Source organism: Planococcus citri, chromosome 3 (genome assembly GCF_950023065.1).
Source record: "Planococcus citri chromosome 3, ihPlaCitr1.1, whole genome shotgun sequence".
NCBI lineage: Eukaryota > Metazoa > Arthropoda > Insecta > Hemiptera > Pseudococcidae > Planococcus > Planococcus citri.
The window spans coordinates 14,696,345-14,719,579 of NC_088679.1; the positions used below are offsets into that span (position 1 = coordinate 14,696,345).

Here is a 23,235-nt window from a genome sequence, read left to right on the forward strand (position 1 = left end):
GCTCATTATATCAAAATGAATTTTAGTAGGTGCCTTCGAACAATATTGGATTCCCAGAAAAAAGGCGAAATTTCAGTCGAAGATTTAGGAAGTACCTATTTTGGATACATTGGGCCAACATCAAAATGACCAAACACTCAAAGAATCGGTAGCTTCGGTCGATAGAAAAGCATTTGCATTTTGTTAAGGGGGGAGGAGGGGTTGATGCTGCAATAGGGTCATAGTTCACGAAATTGGGTGATTTTAGAATAATTACGTACGGAATTTGATTTATATTAATTTTGAATTTTGAAGTTAGCATATTATTTTGAACAATTTTTACATTTCATACAAACATTTCACACGATCGATATTTAGAAAAATTACCGTTGGAAAAAAATCCATTTTTTCTACAGATGTTTTCAAAATTCAAATCAGACTACGCGGTTTTTGGAATTGATTTCAGGCAAAAAAATTGACCATTTCTATTCGTAAATCGGTTTTGATTATTATTTTTGAAAGGACAGTCGTTTTTTCGATTTTTGAGATGGTCAAATTCATTCGATCTTCCTTTTTTCGAGTGATGCCTCAATTGTAATAAGTACATAATGAGAAGTTTATAATCCACCATCTTGAAGAAAAACTCTCCTCGTCCATTTGGAATTTCTCAAAATATATTTTTTTTAACCTTGTACATATGTACCTATACGTACACAGATACATAGTTGAGTCGGATTTTTTTTCACTATCTCTACTTGAGATTTTTTAGCCAGCCTGTACCATTTTCACCAACGTATTTCGCCTACATGCGGTTGCTTCTTCCCTTATAGCTCGAGCTTTCCTCGCCATTTAAAAAGCACAACTCCGGGTTGAGAAATTCATCCCACATTGTATACTTTTTTACAAGCAAAATCCCGCAAGTTTAATTCGGCGAGATCACGACACAACCGTCGGTTCAGACATTAAAAATAATACACGCCGAACAAAAAAGCCGAAGCCAACGCGGGAAGAAAAAAAAACCAACCAACAACATACCGAATAAAAGCTTTAATTAAGGCGACGATAAATAATTAAAAAACAAAGCTACATTGCGAAAATTTTACTCTTGGTAAGCTTCGCAGATGAGTCAATTAAATTTTATTCATTTTAATTTCCAGGAAGTCGGTAGCATTATTGGAAAGAAAGGCGAAATAATTAAACGATTTAGAGAAGAGGTAAGTGTTTATACTGTTTATTGAAAATATATAACTACATTTTATTTTATTTTTCTCAACCTTGAATCATTCCTCGAACTTTCCTTTCCCCAATTTAAAATCTGTTTATATATTCTTACATTTTATACTTGCAGCTTTCTTAGTACCTATTTCGCGAAATAATTAAACTCGTCGAACGCCTCGAGGTGTTGAAATGTACAAAAATATTCCCATTTCCTTTATTTTTTTTTTTCGAAATTGATTCGAGTCAAAATGATACCCATTTTTCTACGACACCTTTTTTCATCCACCCCATTGTGGGCATGAAAAATGACCACCACGTTCGGACACATCTTACTTGATATTCTCGGTGTATTACGTATTTTTTTTCTCGCATTTTTCTAAAGCGTCTCGTCTCAAGAATTCGTAGCGAACTCGAAAGATTTATAATCTTCGAACAAACAAGAAGTAGCTAAAGCTCGAGGTTATTTATTAACGTAACTCGATCCTGGTACATATCGTTTTGAATGTGTTTTTTTTTCTGTTACCCTCGCCCTCTCCAAAGACATCCACTATTTAGTTTTCACCGTTTCTTCGGGGTGTTTTACCCCCTTTCTTTTCCTCCTGCCTAAGGTATATCGCGTCTTCATTTGAGAACATTTCGCGCTTACATATTTTTTTCGCGACCGACGTCAGAAAATGTATATTATATCTAATAATAAAACGAAGAAATTTTCCACAACGTATACAAGTGTATTTAATTCAAAAAACAAAAATTCATTTATTACATTTCCACATCCCTCGTAACGAAGGTTTGAAAATTTTCTTGTTTTTTTCTTCTAGTCAGGAGCCAAGATCAATATATCGGATGGAACGTGCCCAGAAAGAATCGTAGCGATAACTGGTACAACGCAAGTTATCTATAAGGCGTTCTCGTTAATTTGCTCAAAAGTAGAAGAAGTAAGCATTTTTTTTTTACATTTTTTCAAAATGTATGTTTAATGTAACTTATTATTACAACGCGAATTTAGTTCTGAAACCCAGAACATAAGCCATTCATTCATTTCCACCATAACGATCAATAAATTGAAATTGTTATGTTAAAAAATTGAAAAATTCTCCTTCTTCTGTCGGCTTTCATCCGTGAAATTTTTATTCAAATGTATATAAAACCGTCGTCTCTTTTAAAAGATTAATGCGGTATTGGAAAGGTCATTATTAATACTTTGCCTACGCGGCGTCTTATGTATACCAAAAACGTTATACAAAACTCTAAAACTTTTCGCCAACTTTTCAAATATTCATCATAAACGAAATTATCATAAAACTTTGATTATATTACACGCTAACGATGAAAATATTATTCCTAAAAAGTTACAACACAATATTAGTCTATCCTTTTTTCTTTCTTTTTTTTTCACGCTGAAAAGGGATTCTGACGTTTTGATGCCCGTTTTGACATTCATTTTTTTTTTGTAATTTTTATTTTTTTAATATATAAGACGCGATTACAATAGGAGAATAAGTTTTCCATTTTATACAAATTCCTACCCGTACAGAGATACATACAAAGTGTTTCATATGATTCGCTGATCCTCTGTTTCTGTCCAACTAATGTAGGTACTAGGTAGGTATGAGTAAGATAACCTATCTGAAACTTGTGATAAATGATCCTACTTCCGTCTAAAATAATCGTACGAGAACAACATTTTTATAATAGTGAATTGTTCGAGTTTATCAACTTCGACAAATAGATCATATTGTAGTTAAAATTCGTCAGAAATCTTTGTAAAGTCGATAATACCTGTGAAATTGGTGATCAAATTAAGTACTAAAAACCGCTATTGAAAAAACTTCGAAAATTGCCTAACATTTTACGAAAATTACTTGAAAATTGTTTAGAATACCATAAAAACAGTTAAAAATGAATAAAGATTATTAAAACACAAAAAAAAATCAAGAAAAATTTCGCAAAAATGCCTCAAACCACACAAAAATTGTTAAAAATTTTACAAAAAATTGATCAAATAATGCATGAAATTCCGCAAACAAATTCGTAAAGTGCAATAAAAGCAAAAAAATCGTCGAAAAAATCACCGAAAATACCAAAAAATTGATGTAAATAATTTTAGCAAAATTTCACTGAAATACAAAAAAACATCGTTATTGGAATCGAATAAAATATTATTCAAAAAAATCGAAAACGCTTGAAAATCGATCGAATAAAACGTAGGTACTCATTTAGGCAGTAAATGGGAAAAAAATAATATGTAATAACAAAATTACATAGGTACGTTCCAAGTCACTGTTTTCAAAAAAAAAAAAAAAAAAATGTCTCAAACTGGTTTTTATCTTCAATTATTGAAAACCACTCAACGAGTCGAAATTTTTCATCTAGTTAACGTTATTTTTTCATAAAAATGGCCCATAAAAAGCTAAATATTTGAGAAACCACCTTATGGAGTCACGATTCTTCATCTAGCTAACGTTATTTGTCAAAATGGCCCACAAAAAGCTGAATATTTGAGAAACCTCCTTATGGAACCACAATTCTTTATCCAGCCAACGTTGTTTATAAAAAAAACACAACAAATAATAAATTATCCATATTTTGAAAATCATTAATAATTCTTCAATAGGCTCACATTGTTTTTTAAATAAAAAAAAAAACAAATCGTGAATTATTTTCAAGAACTACCTTTATAAGATATAATTCTGCATCAGACTAACGTTGTTTTTCAAAAAATGTCCAATGATTTATACTTAAAAAACCACCTCTCGAGTTACAATTTTCCATCTCGCTAACGTTGTTTTTTTAAAAACACCCGAAATAAAAATGTGAGTTTGAAGAACCACTTTACGAGTCAAGATTTTTTCATCTAGCTAACAATATTTTTTTTGAAGAAAACATCCTATGTAGAGATGCAAATTTGAGGAATAACCGTATGAGTTATGACTTTCCATTTAAGTAACGTTGTTTTTCAAAAAACACCCCCGAACAAAGATGACTGTATTTTTGAAAAACAACTCCACGAGCTACTTATACATATGTACAATCTTTGATCAATTTTTTCATACGTTTCAACTGTTTTTCTGTCATTTGAGATAGTTTAAATTTTATTCATTTTTACCTGTGAATGGAATTTTGAGCAATTTTCAAATTTTGTCAAATTTCGACATTTTTTCATCACATTTATGTCAATTTTTAGTGATTTTAATGCCAATTTCGACACTCCATGGAAGTAATTGTTGCAAAATTGCTTCTTTTCTTGATAACGATTCGATTAGTTCTTCGTAGTTTTCAGTGACAATTTGTTGTTTTAAGCATTTTTGCAATTATTTACTCAAATTCTGAATTGTTTCATGACTTCTATCCATTTCTGAAATGGGCTCATCTCATTCTAGCTTATCCAAAATGTTCAGCAACATTTTATAATTTTTTTCAAACTTATTTTGTTTTCAATTTTTTCCCCATTTTTGAACTTTCTTTCTTTCTTATTTCTTTTTAGCCCTTTTTCTCAATCGACTGATGGATGAAGGCCTCCCCAACCTCTTTCCACGAGCTCCAGTTTTGGGCTGTACTCCACCATTTTCCATCACATGTTCGTATCTCATCTTCCCATCTCCGTTTTGGTCTCCCCAGCGCCCATTTTCTGTCTGGTCTCCACTGAGTAGTCTTTATCACCCATCACTGATCCTCACTTCTGGCAACATGACCAGACCAGCGCCACTTACTCCGCTTAGCGGTCACCATAATGTCCGTCATTCCTGTGGTCTCACAAATTTTCTCCACTGTCCATCCCCAGCATTGATCACTCCATTCGCCTCTGCATCTGGACAATTCTATCTTCCAGCTTCTTCCTCAATGCCCATGTCTCACTAGCATATGAGGCCACTGGGATGATGCAATGATTGGCTACCTTCCTTCTCAAGCATATAGGTATTGACTTCTCTCTGATTATTACTCGCAGCCCTGAGTATGCTGCTCATGATGCCTTTGTTCTCCTGGATATCTCTCTGTTGAAATCGTTATTCATTGTCATATCTTGGCCCAGGGCTGCGATTATGAACTTTTGTTACAGATAACGAATTTGTTTACTTAACGTCAGATATTTTCTCACATAAACTTAACATGGCTTAACGAAAAGTCACAGAAAAAAAATGTGAGTCAACGAATTTGTTAATATGTATTAACGAAAGTTCATAATCCCAGCCCAGGTACACATATCCATCAACCATTTCAACTTCATCATCCTCCAGCTGGGCATATTTTTTATCAGTTACAAATCCATTGCACATACCTAGTCTTGGTCTTCCCTTTATTAATTTTCAGTCCTACTTCTAGAGTCTAGACATGCATCTCTCACCTTGTCCAGCATTCCCTGAAGTTCGTCCATATCCTGTGCTATCAGCACCGCATCATCAGCATACAGCAAAAGGGTCAATTTTTCTCCATAGATCTCTAGTCCTGCTTCTCCCCATAGTATATCTCTGTTACTGTTATAGAGTGTGGCTGTGAACAATTTAGGTGAAAGGGCACCTCCCTGTCTTATTCCCAGGGCTGTTAAATTACCGTAATTTATTCGCTGGTAAAATACAGCGGTAAAATACGGTATTTTACCGTATTTATGGTATTTTACTAATTTGGATATGAAGAGTTATTTGTAGTTTGACTTCAAAGTTCTGAACTTCTGACCTGCCTCTGAAGTAAATTTTCATCTGTTTTGGGTGTTATTAGAGATTATAGGAAATTTTTCATGGACATTTTTTGGAAATTTATGGGGAAAATTTTTTGGTAACTTTCAAATTATGAATTTCCATGGAAATTTGGAAATTTATGAAGGAAATAAATGGGAAAAAAGTGTTCAATTTGGCTTTTTGGTAAATTATGGTAAAATACGGTAATAAACTTTTGGTAAAATACCGTAAAATACGGTTAAATACCGTCGTAATTTACCAACATAAATTACCATACAGCCCTGCTTATTCCCTTTCTGAGTCTTGTTTTTGCTGTTTCTCCATTGACTGTAATAGAAGCTGTGGCATTTTCTGTAAATATACTCAATCACGACGTGTAAGTAAGCAGGATCAATTCCAATATTTTCAAGAGATGTCATCATAGACACAATTTTCAAAGAGTCTAATGCCTTTTCAAAATCAATGAATGCCAAACATGGGGGCATTCTAAATTCGTTAGATTTTTCAATGATCTAGCGCATAACATGAATGTGGTCAATTGTGCTTCTTCCCTTACAGAATCTTGCTTGTTCAGATGGTTGGGCTTTGTCAAGCTTTTCAATAGACACCAGTAGGAAATGTTCAAATTTTGATGGTGGCCAAAATAATAATGGAACATTTACTTATGTAGGTTGTAGGTACAGGGTGCCCAGAAATATCTAGCACCCCGAAGAAAGTTTTCCATTAAAAATATAGGTTGGCAACGTGAAATAGATGCATATGATTGGTGGAATGTTATCTCTCCAGTCAAACAACCAATCATGTGCTATAATTATTATCATTCACTGTGCCCAACCAAAGTATTTTAGTAGAAAACTTTTTTAGGGGTGCTCGATATTTCTGGGAACCCTGTACATTGAATGATGGTTTTCTCTGCAAAACTAGGGTGTCTAACAAAATCTGAAAACTTGAAATAAGGACCGTGAAAGGACCTTTTTGAAAATGTCCACACCCCCCTCATAACTCGTGTTTACCAAATTGCCAAAAAAAGGGTTAAAAAATTCATAATTTCTAAAAGAAACAAAAAAATAATCAAGAAAATACACTAAACAATGGAAGTAATCAAATTAGTTCTCATTAACAAAATATTTAATTTTTTGCTATTATTAATCCATCGTACTTTTTGACGTCGTTTAAAAAAAATAAAAAATTCTGAATAAATGAGTTTTCATTTTTCATCTAATACAATTAATTTGAAAATTCGGAAAAAGAGGCACTTTTTTGTGACTTTTTTGAAAAAAAGGACCCATAGGCAAAAAGACGAACTTTTCCCAACCTTCTGGATCGCTGGACTGTTAGACACCCTGAAAACTCATCCAATTTTTCCCACGTTTTGAAGAGATAGATAGAGGAGAAATAAGTCATTTTAAAAAACTAAAAATTTCAAACATTAAAGAATGTTTCTTTAAAAACCCAGGGTCCATTTCCCTCCCTCCAGAAAAAAATTCATTCAATTCTGTTAAATTGATGTTTTTTTATTTGGTTTTTGCGTTTTTCAAAAGTTTATTTTCATTTTTCAGAAACTGTTCAAATTATTCTGAAAAATGTGGCAATGAAATTTCGTTTTTGAACGACTCATCCTTTATTATTATGTATCAATCATTGAAATTTTCATTTCATTTTGAAAAAATTAATCACTTTCCTTTTATGATCAATCCGTCAAAAGCCTTAAAAAATCATAGTACCCAAAATAATCCAATTTGTATTTAAAAAAATATTTCATTACAACGAACAGATTACGCAAGTTTAACTTATTCGAAACCTAAATTGAACAATAATTTGAATGGGTCATTCCACGTCAATCGGACCAAGAAGTGGTAGGTGGGTTCGCCGATTTTTTTGAAATTTTTCCTGTGGAAAGACCTTCCAAAGGGATGACCAATGGCGCAAATCCCAGCCCTCTGGCCCATTTTTAACGGCAGCCAGGGGGTGTCAAAGTTTTCAGTGATCCTAAAATACCATCCATTTCAGCAGTGGATTACTCGATAACCGCGATACCTATCAAAATGGAACTTTTTCCGATAGTTAGGGGTTTTGAAAGGATTTTTGGTGATATCATAAAAATCAGTGTTGCCACTTTTTTTCGTACAAAAAATTAGCTGAAAAAGTTTCAAAACGTAGTTTTTATATCGTTCCGACTCCCAAAAATTCTGAAAACAATATATTATGGACAACTTTTCATGCTGAACAACATATTAAAAAATTGGGATGGTAACTTGGCGCAAAGTCGATTTAATAAAATTTAAAGTTTGCGAAAAAATGCGATTTTTTTATTTAAAACATGAAAACAAGTTTTGATAGGTAAAGTTGACCCATTTGACCCCTACTTTTACGTATCTGTTGAAAAAGTTGAAAAAACCCTTTCACTCGATGAAATAAACTCCTCACAAAAAAATCAAAATTCGATAAGATTCAAAAAATGAACGAATTTTTATTTTTTTGTTGTGAGTTTCATTTTTATCAACTTTTTCATGAAATACGTCAGAAAGAGGTCAAAATAAGACAACTGAATCAATTTAAACTTTTTTTGATGTTTAAAATTGAAAATTGAATTTTTTCGAATTTTGATTTTCATGTGAGGAGTTTATTTCATCGAGTGAAAGGGGTTTTTCAACTTTTTCAACAGATACGTAAAAATAGGGGTCAAATGGGTCAACTTTACCTATCAAAACTTGTTTTCATGTTTTAAATAAAAAAATCGCATTTTTTCGCAAACTTTAAATTTTATTAAATCGACTTTGCGCCAAGTTACCATCCCAATTTTTTAATATGTTGTTCAGCATGAAAAGTTGTCCATAATATATTTTTTTCAGAATTTTTGGGAGTCGGAACGATATAAAAACTACGTTTTGAAACTTTTTCGGCTAATTTTTTGTACGAAAAAAAGTGGCAACACTGATTTTTATGATATCACCAAAAATCCTTTCAAAACCCCTAACTATCGGAAAAAGTTCCATTTTGATAGGTATCGCGGTTATCGAGTAATCCACTGCTGAAATGGATGGTATTTTAGGATCACTGAAAACTTTGACACCCCCTGGCTGCCGTTAAAAATGGGCTAGAGGGCTGGGATTTGCGCCATTGGTCATCCCTTTGGAAGGTCTTTCCACAGGAAAAATTTCAAAAAAATCGGCGAACCCACCTACCACTTCTTGGTCCGATTGACGTGGAATGACCCTCATTCCTTCACACCACAGAACATCTCCAAACCACAATTTACCATCATCTACAAATTGAACTGAAAATCAACACCTCCTCTTCCTCTTATCCATCAGCAACAAATTCTCCATACTGTTCCACAATTCGACAGAAAAAAATCATCAATAAAATTTCTCAGATCTCACCTCGTTCCAAATGCGATTGCGAATCCTTCAAACACCTCTCTCTCCTCTTTCACCATCCTCGGAGTACAAAAAACTCGTAGGTATACTTTTTCGCCGTTAAAAAAGCTTTCATTTTGGCACCATTCCCGCGTAACCAATTCTTGATAAAAAACATTGTCTGTGTGTTTGCGCGAAATGGCGAATTTGAAATGACACTTTAATTATGATAAATTATACGCGGACAGTTCGGAATTCGCGCAGATATACCTACGTACGTACGTACGTATAACTTAACGAATTGACGAACTTGAAACCGAGAGCGAAAAAAAAAACCGTACTCAACCAAACATTTGCCACTCTGCGGAGCTAAAGATAAACCCAGAAATCACACAAAATAGGTATTAAACAGCGACGAATTGCCAATATAAAAAAATGCGTGATTGATATGGCTACGTATAGACGACTATACGTACGTATTTTGAAATACGCGGTTGGTTGAAAAAACACGGAGAAAAAAACCACTCACCAACTGTATGGTACGCGTTACGCGTCCAATTAAAATAAATAATTTACGATGAAACGAATTAGAGAACGAGAGAGCGAAAAAATACTAGAAATGACACAGGAAAGGTTGATAAAATCAGCCGCGTGATACGTATATAAAAATTTGAAAAATCTCTCGTACGTTATAAATCACAAAGTATTCGTAGAAAATATACGTATATAAATTATTCAAGGTTCGTAATACGCTATTTTTCGCACTGTCCCTCTATACTTATGTAGTTTCAAGACATTCAAAATCAAAATAAAAACAACGGCCAACGTGCATCTTCCATAGTGATAAAACTTATAATACCGGCGTCTCAATGCGGCTCGCTAATTGGGAAAGGAGGTTCGAAAATAAAAGAGATTCGCGGATCGAGCGGAGCCAGTATCCAAGTATCATCTGATTTATTACCAAATTCGACGGAACGGGCAGTCACCATGACCGGAACTAAAGACTCAGTTATTCAATGTTTATATCATATATGTTGCGTTATGTTGGAGGTAATTATACATTACACTTATTTAATATATATTATGTACAGCTAATTACGCGCGAAAGAATTAGTACATCATTAACCTCCTTATGTACGAGTAGTACATAACTTACGTTAAAATTTATCATCGTAGATGGACCAAAATTACTCGCATTGCGAAGTTTAATTAAGCGTCTAATAGGCAAAATGTCGCATCCGAATTGAAAAAATATCGGAATTTAGGTCTTCTATTTATATCGATAAAATTCACACCTGGCATAAAATCAAAAGTATCGCACAATTTGAATCGATCGACTATTTTGGCCACGTTAATTAAAGTACGCTTCGCGTCGCGTGAAATTTACATTTTTTTCTACCATTCGTGGCACTCGAATCGCCACCGAAAAATTAAAAACCAATTGATTCCGCCAGATTTGTGAGCTGATCGTAATAATTTCAACATTTTGGCGTGATCAATACGAAATAATTTGCGAAGAAATCGCAAATTTACCCAAAAATTAAGCGATTTGCAAATCTTTAACCGCTCAGTAGAACCATACAAGATAGTCTTGGATTTTGATGCCAATGACCTAGGTCAACGCAGAATCTCAAATACATTTTGTACATATCTTTTGGAACTGGGGCATTTTTTCAAAACAGATTGACATGGTATCTAAAGGAATTTTTTCTGAAAAAATCACTACTTTTTCACTGCTTTCTTCAACAAAATGTTTAAAAAGCTCTCCACTCAACCCCCCTCCCCTCCCCTCCCCTCCCCCCTCCCATACACAAAAAAATGTCAAAATCAAATTTTTCACAGGAAAGTTTTGAATGTCTTCATTTTTTTACTGCTTTTTTAGGGCTTGTACTAATTATTTTCCAAAGAAAAGTAACTTTAAGTACCCAAAAAAGCTCGAAAAAGTAATCAAATAATATAACCAAAAAAATGACAAAAAGCGAGTAAATATTTTAGTGCAGAAAAAAACCACCCAAAAAACCCGAACTTTTCCTCTTTCATTAAAATCTAAAAATCGAACTCAAAAGAAACTTATACAATTTTAGCAAAAATCAGAATTTTTCGGCAAGTGTGCAAAAAGTGATACTTTTTTCTCAAATTTTGCCAAAAAAACTTCGATTTTACAAGTTTATGATTTGAAAAATCAAGATTTTTTTTGGCAATTGGGGCAAAAAAGTGAGAATTTTGCAATTTCTGGCGAAAAAACGAAACTTCTGATAATTTCTCGGCAACAGAAAGGGCATTTTTAGACAATCCGAGATGAAAAAGTTACACATGAGTGAGACTTCTTGGAATTTTTTTCAAAATAAAACACAACCTCGTCACTTTTTAGCAATTCTTGTTAAAAAATGATACTTCTCATGGCAATTTAGGCGAAAAGCGAGCTTTTTTGCTACTGTGTTGGTGGGAAATAAGATTTCGGCAACACTTTTAGCAAAAGGCAAGAGACTTTTACGCAATTTTTGGCTATTTTGCAGGAAAGTGAGAATTTTTGACAGTAAATTTGCAAAATGCAAGACTTGGACAACATTTGCAATAAGCAAGATTGTTTATTTGTGAATTATTGGCAAAAAGTGATTGGTAGGTAGACTAAGCACCTAGAAAAATTTTGCTAAACAGTGAGAATTTGTGACAAAAAGATAGACATCGACAATATTTTTCAAAAATCAGACTCCTTGGTACCTAATTGGTAAAAAATTGATATTTCTTGCAAAGCCAAAAAATTCCTCTGAGCCTTCCGCTTGCCCCCTTCATTTTTTCTTCGAAAAGAGCTATTCAAACTCGAGAAATTTTCTAGTAGGGCGCAATTTTTGTCGAAAGAGGTCAACTAGGTATTTTGCAATTTTTTTGGTAAAAAGCGAAACATTGGCGTAGGTACCTAATTTTTGGCCAAAAAGCTCAACTTGGGGGGGGGGTCGAGAAGTTTCACTAATTTTTTGCAAAAATCAAGACTTTTACAATTTTAGTAAAAAATTACTTTTTTTTTAAAATCAATTTTTGACATTTTCTACTGAAAAAGCGAGATTTTTGGGATTTTTTGAGGCGGGGGTGGGGGGGGAATGCAACGTTTTCCATTTTTAAGGGGAAGGCACAAGTTTTATAAATTTTTAGGAAGAAACGAGTTTTTTTTTGCCAATTTTGAAAAAGGTAGGATTGGTTATTTGTATTTCAGCATTTTTGGCATAAAGAGATATATTTTTTTTGTTTTCTTCCCAAATTAGAACCTAGATTTTGAGAAATTCGGACAATTTTGAAAAAAAGTAACTAAAGTAACCATAAATTCAATATAATCTGACATAGGGTGTAATAATCTAGTAATTATAAACACCCCCCCCCCTCTCAAAAAAAATTGAAAAAAGTAACCTAGTACAAGCCCTGGATTTTTGACTAAATTCAGTATTATGTATTTCAAGTTTTTACTACTCCACCTGGGGTACATTTCCCCCTACCCACCCATTTTGGGAGGGGTGGTAAAAAGCACCTAGAAGGATAGTGCTAGGTTAGTGCTGGTTAGTGCACGCATCCCCGACGTTAGTGCACGCCCTCTTCACCCCCATTTTTCAAAAAATATGTGGGGGGGTACAGGGAAACGTGGTACCCCCCCATTCACGGAAGGGGGTTAAAAACCACCTAGAAGGTTAGTGCTAGGTTAGTGCTGGTTAGTGCACGCATCCCCGACGTTAGTGCACGCCCCCTTCACCCCATTTTCAAAAAAATATGTGGGGGGGTACAGGGAAACGTGGTACCCCCCCATTCACGGAAGGGGGTTAAAAACCACCTAGAAGGTTAGTGCTAGGTTAGTGCTGGATAGTGCACGCATTCCCGACGTTAGTGCACGCCTCCTTTGCCCCCATTTTTTAAAAAATATGTGGGGGGTACGGAGAAATGATTTACGAAAAAAGGGGAAGAACGTCGTTGAAATGGTTAAAACCCACATAGTTCGACTCAGTTTCGTTAGTGCTGGTTAGTGCACACACTTATACAATTATTCCCCCTTCCCCTCCCCCCAAAAATTAAATAAATAATTTTACACACTGTGGTCCAGTAAAATCAGCATCGAATAGGGAAAATCTAAGTGGCAAGCTGATTTTCGGTATATTGGTCCATTTTGATGTCCTGAAAACGAATCCTAGGAGTCCCCTACTGTACCGGGTGAGCTTCTTCCCAAATTTTGGATCTTAGCTCCCCCCCATCCGGGTTTGACCAAAAAATCTCGAATATGTAATACATGCATTCGTGACTCGAAAATGGTTGCAATCAATGGGGGGGGGGGGGGGTTTCAATTCTACAAACCAAATTTCAGATTTTCATTTCGTTATTCATCGAATATTTTTTTGAAAGCTTCTAACGCAAGAATGGTTTTAAAAAATGTTGTTGTATGTACTTGTACGTCAAATTTCCCATCAGATGAGCCATTGATCAATTTTCCAGTCCCAAGGGGGGGGGTGGACCTACGGCGCTTCGAACATACGGGGGTTTGGAATAGCTTCATAACGTTGATAGTTAATACTGATCGTAATATTTTTAATCATTCAAAAATGGTATGGTGGTGGTTCACCTTGTTTTTTTGGGGTACACAGCGGACTACCCTGAAAAATCCAAAATATGCGCTTAAATATATATGCTCGATCTAAAAAGTAAAAATATTCCCTAACGATATGGGTATTGTTTTACAGGAAAAATCAATTCCTATACGATTTTAGTTATACTGTTCTGTAATACCAAGAATTCACGAACAAAAATCCAAAACATAGCGTTTTAAAATCACGGAAAGGTAATTCTAATTTCATTATTAAAGGAATAAAAAACAAATAAAATGAACAAAAAAAATAAGTAGGTACGAATGAGCTATCGCCAGTTTCACAAATTTTGCGGGGAAAAAAATGAAAAATACCCAAATACTAATTTGATGCAAAAATTTGAAATTGAGCAAAATATTCCCTAAAAACGTAAAATATGCTCTAAAAACGCAAAATATTCCCTAAAAAATACCAAAATATGCTTTATATATCTATGCTTTTATGGTGAAATATGCCAAAACATGCTCTAACAAATTAGGCTCATTTTACTAGAAATTTAATGGATCATGGAGATAATTGGAAAATTCCCTATCCCTTATGCATTCAAAAAATATGCTCCAGCATAAAAATCCGAGCCCTGGTAATTATAAATTATAAACGCATAAAATCTAAGAAAAAGTATTCGCAATATTTTTTTTCAGTTTTAGATTTCAACTTCAATATGTTTGCCTGAAAGTCCAATTGCAAGCTTTTCGAATTTTAATCACTGATTTGGAATCCCTTATGTAATTCTAAATTCCACAATCAGATTTGCTTCATGTTCACTCAAGTCTTGAGAAATGAGAGTCTCCAAAGTTTGTTTGTTTCACATGAAACCGAAGGTAACTATGATGTGTGCAGATTAAGATTACAGTGATTTCCTATCCCACTCCTCCCCCATAAACTTTTAGAAGTTTGTGACGAAAATCATTTTTGAGCAAGAATGCTATGGGAACGCCTTTAAAAAAGGTACCTAGAGGGAATTTTTAGTTTAATGTTACAGAATAGGGACTTTTAGAAAAAATTGCGGAAGTGGGAGGGGAGAAGAGTCCTCAGCGAAGACACAAAATCACATTTTGCGAAAAAGTGTGTGAAAATATACTTTCACAGGTGAAAAGGGATGGGGAAGGATTGAAAAGTCGTTGAAACACTTAAAAAATACATCTCGTAACAGGAGTCAAATAATTCGCCTGGTAAAACAACAACACATATAATCGATTTAATGATGATTGATGATTATTCAACCACCATTTTTGAATGATTAAAAATATTACGATCAGTATTAACTATCAACGTTATGAAGCTATTCCAAACCCCCGTATGTTCGAAGCGCCGTAGGTCCACCCCCCCCCCCTTGGGACTGGAAAATTGATCAATGGCTCATCTGATGGGAAATTTGACGTACAAGTACATACAACAACATTTTTTAAAACCATTCTTGCGTTAGAAGCTTTCAAAAAAATATTCGATGAATAACGAAATGAAAATCTGAAATTTGGTTTGTAGAATTGAAACCCCCCCCCCCCCATTGATTGCAACCATTTTCGAGTCACGAATGCATGTATTACATATTCGAGATTTTTTGGTCAAACCCGGATGGGGGGGAGCTAAGATCCAAAATTTGGGAAGAAGCTCACCCGGTACAGTAGGGGACTCCTAGGATTCGTTTTCAGGACATCAAAATGGACCAATATACCGAAAATCAGCTTGCCACTTAGATTTTCCCTATTCGATGCTGATTTTACTGGACCACAGTGTGTAAAATTATTTATTTAATTTTTGGGGGGAGGGGAAGGGGGAATAATTGTATAAGTGTGTGCACTAACCAGCACTAACGAAACTGAGTCGAACTATGTGGGTTTTAACCATTTCAACGACGTTCTTCCCCTTTTTTCGTAAATCATTTCTCCGTACCCCCCACATATTTTTTAAAAAATGGGGGCAAAGGAGGCGTACACTAACGTCGGGAATGCGTGCACTATCCAGCACTAACCTAGCACTAACCTTCTAGGTGGTTTTTAACCCCCTTCCGTGAATGGGGGGGTACCACGTTTCCCTGTACCCCCCCCACATATTTTTTTGAAAATGGGGTGAAGGGGGCGTGCACTAACGTCGGGGATGCGTGCACTAACCAGCACTAACCTAGCACTAACCTTCTAGGTGGTTTTTAACCCCCTTCCGTGAATGGGGGGGTACCACGTTTCCCTGTACCCCCCCCCACATATTTTTTGAAAAATGGGGGTGAAGAGGGCGTGCACTAACGTCGGGGATGCGTGCACTAACCAGCACTAACCTAGCACTATCCTTCTAGGTGCTTTTTACCACCCCTCCCAAAATGGGTGGGTAGGGGGAAATGTACCCCTCTACCTGCCTATTTTTAAAATCACTACTTTTTCACTACTTTCACTACCTGTTGGATGCCCTGTATTTTTTTTTTAAATTACGCTTAAGTTAATTTGGACAGTTTATCGACCGCATTGAAAAAATTTGAAATTTCCAAAACATACCCGAAGGCTCCAGAACAGTCCGAAACCACCTCCAATCGACTCAGCATATTAAAATGGAATTTCAATTTTCAAAAACCTGCTAGGGTGCTCCGGAACTACCACTCAAAATGGTTCGAAACCGTTTCCAAACGATTGGAGGGAAAAAAACAGGCCACACATCAAATTTCAGCTTTCTTGATCCATTTGATAACATTTTAATTTTTTCCATTTTTGACCAGAGTTTAATTTTTTTTTAAAATTCGTTAAAAATCAAAATCATCTGTGAACTCAAAAATTTGATCTACTTTTTCCAAATTCGTATTCAGAAATTCAGATCACCTCGATTCAAACCTGACGGAAAATTATTTCAACTGATTTTCAAATTTCGTGATTTTAAAATTTTTTATTTTGATTTGCTATTGAAAATGAAAAGACACAGGTGTAGAAGTGACTTACATAACTTTTTTCATAAGGATTATAAAATTACTTACTTATTCTCATACGCGAGTTGATATTCTATCATTTTTTGGAAGAAAATTTGTACTCACCTGAAACAAAGAAAAATTAAGGTGGATTAGTTAGTTATAAAATGAATGATTAATCAACAGATGAATATTAGTACTGATATGAAATACCTATGTAATAATAGTCGAAGAACTCGAAGGCCAATAAAATAAAAATTCTGACGATCTCAACGTTCAATAAAGAGCCAAAAATGAATATTCATAAATAGTCCAAGAAAAATAGCATTCCATTGGGAAAAGTGAGGTAGAAAGCTGAATTTTGGTATACTGGTCCATTTTTTTGTGCTGAACACGAATCCGATGAGTCGCCGGTCGTCCCTGGTGAGCGTTCTCCCCTATTGTGGATCTAAGCCCTGTGCTTTAGCATTCTACGAGAAATTTTATGTACAATAACAATGAACTTATGTAATTTTCCAATAGCAATGAAACCAACATCATCAAAATAACTTTTACTTCGAAAATCGTGAAAATTGAGGGGGGGCTGAGGGGCTCTGGAGAGGGGTAGGTTAGTGTAGCAGAAAATCTGAGGTCATATTCGTGCTCAGCGGTATCGAATCATATGAAAACGACACCAATGTCATCAAAATAACAATATTTCGAAAATCGTGAAAATTGAGGGGGGCTGAGGGGCTCTGGAGAGGGGTAGGTGAGTGTTGCAGAAAATCTGAGGTCATATTCGTGCTCAGCGGTATCGAATCATATGAAAACGATACCCTACTCATTGATAGTCATTTTTTTCAAAATTGCCATTTCACCCCCCACCCCCCCCCCCCCTACGATACATTATTCCAAGTTTTCACCACGGCGCACCAAAGCAAAAATTTCTAATATAGTATATGATGTTTGGGGGCCAAAAATACATCCAAAAAACGTGTTTACAAAATTGTACTTCGAAATCTTGATTGATAATAGGCATAAAAAAATGAAAAAAACGCCATTTTGAGGGGTAAATATGAGGGGAGGGGGTTGAAAATTGTTGTGGGGATACCTATCAAGAATATACATAACCTCCAGAAAAATTTTCGAAACCGGTTGAAATGGGGCTGAGAAAAGTGTTACTGAAATTTCAAAAAAGGGGGGTTCCGCGAGGTGGTGTGGATCTGTTTCACGGGGTAGTTTCTCGATGGTACCCAATTTCAATGCTGATATCAACCCGAACGCTCTCGGGGCACATTTCACCCCTCTTATGCGCCGATAGCCCTTTTGTGTTTTTTAGAAAACCCCTCACATTTGAATGGTTCCTGCTCCACCCCCTTGGGGGTAGAAGGAAAGTTGATATATCATTAGATCGGAAATTTGACGTAGATTCTTTTATCTAACCACATACTTTTCGCTAAAATGCAATGCGGGGGAGAAAATTGCAAAAAACTGGTTTTGGGGGGCTTAGATTCACAATAGGGGAGAACGCTCACCAGGGACGACCGGGGACTCATCGGATTCGTGTTCAGCACAAAAAAATGGACCAGTATACCAAAATTCAGCTTTCTACCTCACTTTTCCCAATGACCCTTTTTTTTTCATCTAATTTTCCTGGACTAAAAGAAAGTATCATAAAAATTGTAAAATTGATGAAGAAAATCACTCAATAATATCAAAAATTGATGAACCATCAGAAAACGACCAAAATTTGAGAAAACGTCTCATTTGGGTAAAATTTTGCAGAGACTGCTCAAGTGCTTAGATTATTGAAAAATACCCAGAATCAATCGGAAATTATCAAAATTTGAATGATGATTCGACAAAACTGCAGAAAGTGTCATAAAATTTGTCAAATTGACCCTCCACCCTCCTATAATTGAAAATTACCATGAGTTGATCATAGTATCTAACGGAGGGTTTTTTTTTTGGAAAAAATCACTACCTTTTTTCAACCAAACTTTCAGAAAGCTCTCCACTCAATCCCCCCCCACACAAAATTAACAAAATGACATTCTTCTTCACAGAAAAATTTCTAAAAAACGGGAAATTGGAAGAAAATTTGTATTATAAAGTATTTTTTAATTTCAATCAAAATTTTAAAAAAAAACATACAAATGAACGCATTCATGAACTTTTTCATTTTTTCACCGCATTTCTGACAAAATTCACTACTTTTTCAATACTTTCAGTACCCATTTTCAAAATCACTACTTTCACTTCTTGTTAGATACCCTAATTGAGTGAAAACTTCACGATTTTTTAGAAAATTCCACCTCTTTGAGGAATCTTATCTCTCCTCCATGGGCAACTCAGGGGCCAACATTTCTTCTCGGCGACTTCCGAATTCCGACTCAAAATGAAGATCTCATCGAATTTGGTCAAAATTCTCCGTTATAATTTTGTTTCACGATTCACTTTAGAGCTACATAATTGAATGATTACCACGCTTCAATTCAAATAATTCTAACTCATCGTCTACTTTATTATTTTACAGTCACCGCCAAAAGGACCAAACATTCCATACAGACCGAAGCCTCACCTCGGCACACCGGTAATACTGACCGGCAATCAAGCCTACCCGCTTCCAGGAATCACCACCAGTCCGGCCGATGTAAGTACCATTGTTTCGGTACCAGGGTGTGGGTCCCAGGGACCTTACTCGCTAGTTGTGCCTTCCATAAATGGCGTTACTCCTATCGCAGTATACGATCCTATAATCAAGAACGGACAATTACCGGCTGCAATCCCGCATCCACTCCCACCTGCTATGCCTGAAGTAAGTTCACAATGTTCGCCTCTCTTGACCGAATCTCCACTCACCTCTCACCGTAATACCCATTTATATCTACTCGTACCTTTTTGTTGCCACCTATCCTCGTCTGCTGCAGTATACTTCGCAAATTATTGCCATCCTCTTCAAGTGTCGCTTCTCTAACGGGGGGTTCTCATACTTTAGATTGCCAAATGCCACCTCTTATCGGTATCACGTTAATAACTCGGAGTAAAACCATAAATTTTTAACGATTTTTTTTGTCGGTTCTGTTCAACTCTTACTAGCAAATTAAATTCGATCCGTTCGAAAATGTTCTTCCGCATTTTTGACATTTCAGCACGCTAAAATTTACTTAAAAAAAAAAATAAAATTCAGACGAAAAAATCAAAAAGCTCTGAAAATTTTTCTGTCCCTTTCTGCGTCACATTCGCTAAAAATACGTTCAATTTTTCTTTCACGATCCGAAAAAAAAAATGAAAAAATACACGTATGAAACCTTTTTCACCGGAGGAGAAGATGAAAAGAGAATATACTTAGATAATGGAAACGTTTCTCAACAAAAGAGAACAATAAGTAGATGAGTCGAAACGCTGCCTAACGATGAATGAAACCTGCATCTCAATTATTTCTCATTCATTACATTGAAAAAAAGAACACACGATATATTGCATTACGATGTTAAACGAGAAGTCTAATTGCTCATTTGATAAATCAAAGAAGAGCCAATTAGGTTGGAAAAATTTTATCTATCACAAAATTACACAACGAACTAACCTATCGTCAATTTTGAAAATTATTTCACTTCTTTTTTTCATTTAAAATTTTTTCGGGGTTTAATTTCATTATTGAAGTCATGGCCGGATGCTCCTGTTTTCACTTAGGTATATGGAAGAAGGGATAGCAAAACAAATTCGGCAGAAAAGAACTGAGCAAACTAATGCAAAAGGATTTCAGTCTTCATTATTCATCTTATCGCAATCAAGAGGGAAATTTTTTGAATGAACAAAGAAAAATCATACTTAAGAGTAGGTAACAGTACTTACCCAAAAATTTACCATTGCAGGTAAAATTTTACTGACGAAATTATAATTTTCAATTTTTTTTTTGGAAATTCAAACATGGCTTATTTATTTTGAAAAAAATCAAAATTTCGTTAAATTGGCGAAGAAAATTAAAAATGGGTATCATTCATGGACCGTCTCAAATCATTCTGAAGTCTTTGGCTGATCATAAGATTTTTCAGCTTTCAATGTATAAATTCCACAAAAAACAACTTCAGATAAACAAAATCCATTAATTAAATACTCGGCTCAACTGTTGTTGTAGCCCATTCGATTGATTTCCAAAAAAGTGAACTGGTCAAGAGGGGTGAGAAGCCTGTGTCCTTGAATTTCGAAACTACCGACAGCAAATTGGTCCAATATACAAATTCAAAAACTCGTTGGTGGCATTTTCAGCTTTCTAGCACAACTTTAACACTTCTAAGTGAAAAAAATCACAATTTTTGCTAAAAATTTCTCAACTCTTCAGTAGAATAAATTATATTACGTAATTTTGGGAATCTCTGATTGCCCTTTCAGGTAACCTTTCGGGCTGAAATTTACGTTTAGACGAAGTACCAACTGAAAACAAAGCATACTCAACCTTATACATATTTATAACAATTTTAGCATAATTAAAAATTTCAATTTTTTTCCAATCATATCGACTTTTTTTAGGGATGAATTTAAAAAAAATTAATTAAATAAAATTCGGAAATCAGCAAGAGGCCCTGTAACGGCTCGAAACCACGATCGATTGATGGGAAGGCAAAAACTAATAGTCCGGCATATGACAATAGGAGTAATTGCACCCCCTCGCAGATCCTCCGGGACAACTTTTTTCTGAAAGGGGACATCCTAAGGAACATTTTAAAGCAAACTTGCCAAAAATAAAGTTGGCCTTACTTACAAAATGGCGGCCATTTTGATTGACAGGTCAGCCGAAATCGCAGATTTTGCGTTTTAACGTAGGACTTGCACAAACTTTTTCAAACTTTACAGAGGTAGATCGAAAGATCATGCAAAAATTCATCACCTGTCAACATTTCAAGTGTTAAAGTGGGTTTTTCGATTTTTGGTGAATTTTTGAAAATCGAATTTAGACCAAAAATGAGGGGAAAAATCAAAATTTCACCAAATTGACCAAGAAAGCTGAAATTTGGGATATACCCTATTTTCGACATGCCAAATCAATTGGAAACGGTTTCAGCCCGTTTTGAGCAGTTCTGGAGCCTCCAGCAGATTTTTGAAACTCGAAATTCCCACAAAATTCCATCAAATTGGAGTTGTAAAGCTAAAATTTATTCTAAAAACTAATTTCAATACGCTACGAAGTACTGCAGGTGAATTTCAAGTCGTTTTGGATCCTCCAGCGACTTTTTGAAAATTACTGGAGCCTCCAGCAGATTTTCGAAAATTTAAATTTTCACAAAATTTCATCAAATGGAGATGGAAAGCTGAAATTTACTCTACACTCCAACTTTACACCCTCTGAAGACGACTTCAGGTGGGTTCAAGTCATTTCAGGGCCTCCAGCGACTTTTTTGAAAATTACTGGAGCCTCCAGTAGATTTTTAAAACTTGAAATTTCACCAACATTAATTTATCAAATGGAGTTGGCCAACTGAAATTTACTTCGCAGACTACACGGTGGTTTCAAATGGTTTTGAAGCTTCCAGCTACTTTTAGGAAATTTTAATTTTCCAAAAAAACGTCATACAACTTTTCAAAAAGTCGCTGGAGGCGCCAAAACGACTTGAAATTCACCAGCAGTCAACTTCGTAGCGTATTGAAATTAGTTTGCAGAATGAATTTCGACTCTCCATCTTAGTTTGATGAAATTTTGGGAAAATTTCAAGTTTCAAAAATCTACTAGATGCTCCAGTAATTTTCAAAAAAGTCGTTGGAGGCTCTAAAATGACGTGAAATCCACCAGAAGTCGTCTTCAGAGGGTGTTGAAATTGGAGTGTAGAGTAAATTTCAGCTTTCCATCGCCATTTGATGAAATTTTGTGAAAATTTAAAGTTTCAAAAATCTGCTGGAGGCTTCAGGAATTTTCAAAAAGTCGCTGGAGGATCCAAAACGACTTGAAATTCACCTGCAGTACTTCGTAGCGTATTGAAATTAGTTTTTAGAATAAATTTTAGCTTTACAACTCCAATTTGATGGAATTTTGTGGGAATTTCGAGTTTCAAAAATCTGCTGGAGGCTCCAGAACTGCTCAAAACGGGCTGAAACCGTTTCCAATTGATTTGGCATGTCGAAAATAGGGTATATCCCAAATTTCAGCTTTCTTGGTCAATTTGGTGAAATTTTGATTTTTCTCCTCATTTTTGGTCTAAATTCGATTTTCAAAAATTCACCAAAAATCGAAAAACCCACTTTAACACTTGAAATGTTGACAGGTGATGGATTTTTGCATGATCTTTCGATCTAACTTTGTAAAGTTTGAAAAAGTTTGTGCAAGTCCTATGTTAAAATGCAAAATCTGCGATTTCGGCTGACCTGTCAATCAAAATGGCCGCCATTTTGTAAGTAAGGCCAACTTTTTTTTTGGCAAGTTTGCTTTAAAATGTTCCTTAGGATGTCCCCTTTCAGAAAAAAGTTGCCCGAGGATCGGCGAGGGGGTGCAATTACTCTTATTGTCATATGCCGGACTATAAGGT

General features: G+C 35.2%; 1 protein-coding gene and 1 long non-coding RNA gene across 5 annotated transcripts in view; one reads left to right on the forward strand and one right to left on the reverse strand.

Annotated features, from left to right (window-relative positions):
- LOC135841273 (uncharacterized) overlaps nucleotides 1–23,235 on the reverse strand; it is a 282,388-nt gene that overhangs the window by 242,546 nt on the left and 16,607 nt on the right. The window lies entirely within an intron of this gene.
- The window catches only part of LOC135841266 (poly(rC)-binding protein 3-like), a 113,478-nt gene that overhangs the window by 73,769 nt on the left and 16,474 nt on the right, over nucleotides 1–23,235 (forward strand). For 3 of the 4 annotated variants that reach the window (XM_065358148.1, XM_065358150.1, XM_065358147.1), the window contains exons 3-6: nucleotides 1,137–1,193; nucleotides 2,016–2,132; nucleotides 10,016–10,279; nucleotides 19,251–19,532. In XM_065358148.1, coding sequence (XP_065214220.1) covers nucleotides 1,137–1,193; nucleotides 2,016–2,132; nucleotides 10,016–10,279; nucleotides 19,251–19,532 — 720 coding nt within the window. The remainder of the gene's footprint in view (nucleotides 1–1,136; nucleotides 1,194–2,015; nucleotides 2,133–10,015; nucleotides 10,280–19,250; nucleotides 19,533–23,235) is intronic. The other variant, XM_065358149.1, reaches the window with a different exon arrangement.